Genomic DNA, 7,740 nt, shown 5'->3' on the forward strand with positions numbered 1-7,740 from the left:
ACATTTTTTTTATAATTTTTCTACATTTTTAATGCGTTTAATGATGTCTATTTTCTCCACTTTTTTTAAATATCCTCTTATAACTTCACCTATTATAATATTATCAAATGTTTTTTTTATTTTACTTGCAAATCTGTCTACTATTTAAAAAAAATTGTTCCACTGTTTATAGTATTGTTATTTTTTTCGTACTTCGCAATTTTTATCATAAAAAGAGTGTTATCTATGGACTTCGTACTATTTGTTAGGTTGTTTGCCCCATTTTTAACTGTGCATAGAAAATGTGGTGCTTCTGCTACAATAAGTTTCGGAATATTCAAGTGTAAAAATGTTATTGTTCTGATTCGGTTGTTAGTGTACATGCAATTGGGAATATTAGAACGTTGAAAATTATTTTTGGGTTTGAAATAAAATATGGATCTATGGATTTTTTAATATTATTTTAAGATAAAATATGGCGAAAAATTGTACCTGTTGGTTTTAAAACTCTACGTATTTAATGAAAAGCATTTGGAAACTCTGCTATTTAAAATACATTAAATAAATTTGACAACGCTGGTTGGCGTAGTAACTGGCGAAGCCTCTAAACGTGTTGTCCTTTTTGTGTTTGGTATGCTTAAGTGTAGTTGTTATCTACCTATTGTAAGACCTATTGTATCCACGTTCTAAGATTACAATGGGGCCAATTGTGTTTAAATTTTCAACAAAAGGTTGTAAGAGCGTGGAAGATTTATTTGTACTCTGTATTTTAAGAAAGAAAATGTGTTTTACTTGTTTATGGTGCTAACTTAGCTGCTTTAAAGGCCAAAAGATCAGAATTCGATGATATGGTTTAGTCCATTTAAATAGTTTAAACAATTTTGTTTATGTTGTAGTACATTTATTGGCTCATATTTAAAATAATTCAGGTTGAATTTGTAGCGAAAGGAACTGGCATAAAACTTTATGTTGGTAAAATTAAATAAATCAAAAATTAAAATTTATAAATGATTTAACAATTGTTAAATTGATAAAACTCTCTTTTTCAGGGTGAATTATTTTTAATGATGTAAAATTTTTATACTTGTATAAAATAACACTTGTGTAACCTAAAAGGATAAAATAATGATTGCGACAGAAACAATTCCCAGTTCCAGGTAAGATTTTAAAATTGGTCCATTTATATTTAGCGAAAAAATTATGTTTTTTTACATAGAGTTTTTAACTATATTATCATTATTGTTTTTTAAAGGTTAGGGCAATTTGAGCCCGCTATAAATGCCCAAAAAAATGCTGGTGATATATTTAGAAGTCATTCGGTAAAAAGTAAAAGACCTTCAACGAAAAACAAGATGTCTTCCTCATTTCCACCTATTACAACACCAAACTTGTTACCAGGTTCGGATAATCTACACTGACTTACACTTAGTTTGCAAAATTGATGACTCTCATTATTGATAGTTTCATTAAGTTTAAATTTATCTAATCTTTAAATAAAATAAAATTCAAATTTACTAAACAGTATGTATAGCATTTATTGGTGTTTTAAATAGTGTTTATGGAAGTCTTAACAGTGTTAAATTTAATTAAAAAAGTAGTTTTATTGATTTTTATTCAACTGAAAATAATATTTTAGGATCGCGTCCTGGGTCAAAATCTGGAATGAGATTTGGAGCTTACAGTCAGGCCTCTTTTTTCTCAAGACATAACCCACATCCAAGTAGAGTAAGACATATTAAAGGTAGAGTTATTTTACCACTAAAAAGATATAGTGTCAAAATTAAAGGTTACTTTAGGAATTTTTGCTTTTCAATGTTCGTTTAAAATAGACTATGGAGCAATATTTTTTGTTCTTTCAACTGTTTTGAGTTTTGCTTTAACTACTTGTGTTTTATTCTTCTTGTTAGATATGAACATCCCAAGCTGATAATTGTATAAATGTACAAAAAACTGACAGTAGGTCACTAAGTTAGGACTGCATGATTACATACAATGTAATCAAAATGCATGATAAAATAAACAAAGAATTAATTTCTAAAAAATATGCACAAAATATCAACACCGGTTAAAAATTTATTAAAAAATAGTAAGACTAAAAGTAAAAATTTACAAAAAAATTTTTACACATGGTTCAAAAACTTAAAATTATATGTAATCTAGTATGATTACAATGAAAATTTTAGTGTACATAAGACATAATCACTCATGTAGATTGCTTTTTACTTCATTATTATCAAAAGTGAATTATGCTTTGTCATTATTGCTTTAATTTATCATGCTACAATTTTATTTTATAAAATTAATTTTTTTTAGAAAAATCATTTATAAATGATAATTTATAGGCTAGTATTTAAAATGGCAATTTACTTAATGTGCCAATACCCAATACTGATAATTCATTAGGATAAAAAAAAATTTATCACATAGTTTATATTAGAAAATATTTTTAAATAAATACATTATTTTTAAATATTTTTAAATAAATACATAAATTATTACACTTTTTTATAAAATTAATTATTCACACAAACCCTTTTTTCTTGCTTGAAAAGGAGAATAATTTAAAATTAAACTGCTACCTTGTTTTCTGCTCTCTAGGTTTAAATGGAATTCCAATTTGTGCAGTACATGATCCAGGTTACTTTGTACCAGCTCCACGTGCCAAATTTTCAAAACTTTTTGACAAGTAAGTTGCATATTAGTAAATGTAAAATGTTTTAAAGCTGTGCATATGTACTGTCAACTTTTTAACTGTTTTTTTTTCCACAGTACTAATGCAGCAACCTCATGGTACAATTCTGCCCTTCCTGCCATGAGATTGGGTATGAATAGATCTTTTCCAAATCCCTCAAACAGGGGAATAAGAGATTACCCATTTAAAGAAAAGGCTGTACCAAGAATTGGATTAAGTAAAAAAATAAATAGGATATTATTTTTAGCAAAAATTTTAAATGTATAAGAAATATTTGAAATAGAAATTTAATTTTTAATATTTTAATTTTAAGTTCCCATTACTGATTCATGGAGACAGGAGTTAAATGATTTATGTTACAAAGCTGGACTTGTAGCTGATGAGAAGGAACAAATGTTACCGCAACAACCAATTCAAAAACCCTTACCTCCTCCTTCAAGAAAAACTATGTATTCTGGTAAACTCTTTTGCTATCTTTTAAATTTTTTTGTTTAAAATTTGTTTTGTGTTTGTTAAAGAAAAATTTGTTGAAGATTTTTAAATAAGTGTAAGTAATTACCTATTAGGCAATGTAATTACAATTTTAAAGTAACTCTGTCAGTGTAAAATGTGATGTTTATTGTCTTGTAAAACTTTGTATAAAAGGGTATGTGATTTTTTTAGCTGATACAGGAAGAATAATTCCTCCAGCTTCCAGGAGACTAAGTAGATCAGATCATCGACACCACCAATATTACGGATCTCATCCTCTTGCTGTAAGTGTATAAGACTTGAAAAGTTAACTTTTTTTATAACTTGAATATTATTTTTTGATTTATAAACTGAATATATTATTCATATATTTTAAATGGATTTTAAGAACACAAATTTCAATGTTAAAGCTAAACAAACAACAGCATTTATATCGCTTACCTAATATTGATTTTGACTTGGCTTAATCCTATCAAAGTTTACATTTGAATTAAAAGTACATTTTAAGTTGGTTTAACAAATATTTAAGCTTTTCAAATACATTTAATTCCATATTCAATAACGTTTTTCTAAAGGAGCTAAAATCATACTGTTCATTTATTGTATACTTAAGACTTATTGTTTCTCAAGTGGTTTGCTTATCTCTTAACTACGGGGTTTGGTGCTTTAAAAATGTAAAGTACATTTCCCTATTTTAATTAAAAAAACTGCTTATGCAATTTTAAATTAAAAATACTTTAAATTTCTAAAAAAAAACTAGACAGGTTGCGTTGAATTTACCTGTACATACAGTTATTAATTTGTACTTCATAAACACCTTTTAAAACTATAAGTTGTTATTAAATGCCCTTTTCCAGAATTAATGTTTTAAATCATTAAATTGATTTTGTTATATTTTCTCTTCGCATTAATGTTATTTTTATTGCAAATGTTTATACTACTTTTATTTATTCGCCAAAATTCTTAAAAAAATTCTTAAATTATGAACATCTATTTAGCACATAACCAATTCGCTTGACACAGAAACGTTGATGCTGGAAATGTTGTGTCAAATTCTTGAGACTGATTCTATTCCATCTGTTCAACAGTGGTTAGTGTCATCTGGCGATAAAGGTTAAATTTTACTACATTTTTTATAACAATTTGGTTAGTGCTTCAGGATATTGTAGAAAATTGTTTTTTTCTTTCTATTTAGTGTATAAATTTTTATCTCATTTGTAATTTTTTAGTTTAAAAAAAATACGTTTTATTGCTACCTTATTTTAAATAATTTTTAAACAATTTTCGACGCTGATGTAAAATATAAGTTTACCAAATTTTTAAAATATGTTATGAAATAATAAGATTGGCGAAAATTATTATTTTTTTTAACAATAACACTTTAACTTTCAGAGAAGGCATTCGTGCTTGACTTGATTAAATCAGCCATTACCAACGAAGAGAATATACTTCAACAACAACAACAGGCTGATTACAGGTACGTACCGACTGCTGTATCATCAGTAAGAAGTGTAATCACTCCGCCACCTGCTCGTTTGGATGCCATCCCCGAAGTCGAACAAAAAGGTAAAAAGAGGCAATTTGTTAAATAGCGATGCGTGTTAAACTGTTTGAATGTAAAAAAATGTCGCTTACTTCTGATAACAATTCTAAATTTAACAACCGTTTGTACGTAACGATAGTGCCGAAATAAAAAAAATGTAATTAGTTTTAAAAATAAACGTTAAATTACAGAACCTGAAACCCTTGTTATTGAAAGAAATTTATCTCGACAATCCTGCCAAAAACCACCTGTGCCAGCCACAAGCCAATTTAAAGGTATTTAGTTTTAATACAATTGGTATGTTAAGATCGGCTATTTTGCAATAAGAGTGCCTTAAACCATAATTTATATTCCAATAGGATTTTTACCTATTTCTTGTAATAAAGGTGATAAAGATGGACGAGAGTCGGTAGCCAGTGTACCACAAATGAAATACACGACATCAGAAACAGCCCAATCCATGAAAGTACATGATGAATAAAATCTATAAAAGTACATGATGAATAACAATATTATCAACATGGTAACTTTTGTTTTTATTATAGCACTTCATGATTGTAATGATAAATGGTTTAATATATAAAATACTTTTGTCTAAATATATTTTCTTATTAACTTTCCCCTACAAAGTTATTTTCTTAACAAAAATACTTTTTTGGTCAATCTATTCAAGTTATTAAACTTTAAAATTGTTTTTGTTTATTAACCGTCTTTTAAAAACTATAAAATTGAAATTGCATTTGCTTAAAAATGAGTTGAGTCCGAAAATTCGAATCAAATATTTTTATTATTTAACTTTGTTTGTTTAATTGAAAATTCTAATAATGTTTTTTTTTTTATTTGTAATATAAGTTAACTTTATTTGTATATATTAAATGTTTTATATAAAAGCACTTTTTTATATATTTTTTTTCCAATATTGCGAGTTTACAAGATAAATTGCATAAATTTAATAACTTTGTATTCCTAGGATTTTCTTAAGCTCGTTTCTTTTATTAATAAATATTAGACTTATTGTTATACGTTGTTTTTATACGTTTGTATTCACCAGTACAATTACCAAATTTAGCAAAAGTCAAATTTTTTTTTATAATTTTTTTGCAAAAAAACAATTTGAATTTTTTTTATTTAGAATTGCAATTTTTGGCATTTTCTACAAGGATGTAGCCTTGCAGTTTTTTACCAAATTCGGCCAAAATTCAAAATTTTTTTTATAATTATTTTGCAAAAAACAATTAAACTGTACTAAAATTCCTCTAACACTTTAAAAATCGCGTTGTTGTTAAAAGTTTGAAAATTATTTTTTTATTTTAAAATAGCAATTGTTGACATTTTTTACAAAGGTATAGTCTTGCTGTTTTTTCAAATTTGGCAAAAGGTCAAAACTAACATACAAGAAAACATTTTATAATTTTTTTTGCAAAAAATATTTTATTTGTATAATATATAAATAATAAAGTTATGACTAATTTATTAAAATTGTATGAATTTTCAAACCTCATTATGGTACCATATAATTTTCGACAAACATTTTTCAAAAAGTGGAATTTTTTAAATCTAACTTCGAAAATGCCAGTAAAAATCCAACAGTCAAAATAACGCATTTAAAAAAAATTCACTAAAAATATTAAATTTAATAAAGTTATGACCTTTTTATTAAACTTTTAGAATTTTTATTAAACTTTTAGAATTTTTTTTTGAAACTCAAAAATATGTATTTTATTTGGTGCGCAAGGAAAAAAAGTAACATACAAGATTAAAGATTTCATCGAAATTGTCAACAAAACAAAAGTTAGTGCATTTTTTATAGCTCATATCTAAACATTTTTAAATTCGCGCGACCTTTTGACCTAATTAAACCCAAAATAAAAATTACCTCAAACTTTTGTTTTACTGAAAATTTTCGCGAAATGTTTTATCTTGAATGTTAGTTAGGCCAATGCGCGTGTAATAAAATACAAAATTTTAGGTTTTAAGATTTCATAAATTTTTAATAAAAGTTTCATAACTTTTATGAATATTAATATTTTCGAAAAATATTTTGTAAACACGGTAATTGGACCTGTGCGGTTCTAACACAACAATTATTTTTCGATTTAAAATTTTTAATTTTTTTTCAAAAAATTTGTATGCAATATCATTGGCCAAAAATATCACGTGAGCTAAATAAACCCAAAATAAAAATTACCTCAAACTTTTGTTTTACTGAAAATTTTCGCGAAATGTTTTATCTTGAATGTTAGTTAGGCCAATACGCGTCTAATAAAATATAAAATTTTAGGTTTTGAGATTTCATAAATTTTTAATAAAAGTTTCATAACTTTTATGAATATTAATATTTTTGAAAAATATTTTGTAAACACGGTAATTGGACCTGTGCGGTTCTAACACAACAATTATTTTTCGATTTAAAATTTTTTATTTTTTTTCAAAAAATTTGTATGCAATATCATTGGCCAAAAATATCACGTGACCTAATTAAAACCAAAATAAAAATTACCTCAAACTTTTGTTTTACTGAAAATTTTCGCGAAATGTTTTAATTTGAATGTTAGCTAGGCCAATGCGCGTCTAATAAAATACAAAATTTTAGGTTTTAAGATTTCATAAATTTTTAATAAAAGTTTCATAACTTTTATGAATATTAATATTTTCGAAAAATATTTTGTAAACACGGTAATTGGACCTGTGCGGTTCTAACACAACAATTATTTTTCGATTTAAAATTTTTAATTTTTTTTCAAAATATTTGTATGCAATATCATTGGCCAAAAATATCACGTGAGCTAATTAAACCCAAAATAAAAATTACCTCAAACTTTTGTTTTACTGAAAATTTTTGCGAAATGTTTTATCTTAAATGTTAGTTAGGCCAATGCGCGTCTAATAAAATACAAAATTTTAGGTTTTGAGATTTCATAAATTTTTAATAAAAGAGTCATTCATAACTTTTATGAATATTAATATTTTTAAAAAATATTATGTAAACACTGTAATTGAACCTGTGCGGTTCTAACACAACAATTATTTTTCGATTTAAAATTTTTTTTTTTTT

General features: G+C 25.6%; 1 protein-coding gene across 1 annotated transcript; it reads left to right on the forward strand.

Annotated features, from left to right (window-relative positions):
- Positions 1 to 1,026: 1,026 nt before the first annotated feature.
- LOC145760204 (protein TBATA-like) lies at positions 1,027 to 5,453 on the forward strand. The gene is made up of 11 exons (XM_082574085.1): positions 1,027 to 1,136; positions 1,232 to 1,377; positions 1,616 to 1,720; positions 2,578 to 2,665; positions 2,749 to 2,888; positions 2,985 to 3,128; positions 3,335 to 3,426; positions 4,141 to 4,255; positions 4,535 to 4,708; positions 4,877 to 4,960; positions 5,072 to 5,453. The coding sequence occupies exons 1-11, from the start codon at positions 1,105 to 1,107 to the stop codon at positions 5,164 to 5,166; spliced, it is 1,215 nt and encodes a 404-aa protein (XP_082430211.1). The 5' UTR covers positions 1,027 to 1,104; the 3' UTR covers positions 5,167 to 5,453.
- Positions 5,454 to 7,740: the final 2,287 nt, after the last annotated feature.

Source organism: Corella eumyota, chromosome 1, assembly GCF_963082875.1.
Source record: "Corella eumyota chromosome 1, kaCorEumy4.1, whole genome shotgun sequence".
NCBI lineage: Eukaryota > Metazoa > Chordata > Ascidiacea > Phlebobranchia > Corellidae > Corella > Corella eumyota.

What these genes read in the sequence shown, in the direction of transcription:
- LOC145760204 (XM_082574085.1), top strand. Translation starts at nt 1,105, where the DNA reads ATGATTGCGACAGAAACAATTCCCAGTTCCAG. An exon ending in TAGAGTAAGACATATTAAAG is followed by an intron (nt 1,721 to 2,577) that starts GTAGAGTTATTT and finishes TCTGCTCTCTAG; the next exon opens with GTTTAAATGGAATTCCAATT. An exon ending in ACGGATCTCATCCTCTTGCT is followed by an intron (nt 3,427 to 4,140) that starts GTAAGTGTATAA and finishes ACATCTATTTAG; the next exon opens with CACATAACCAATTCGCTTGA.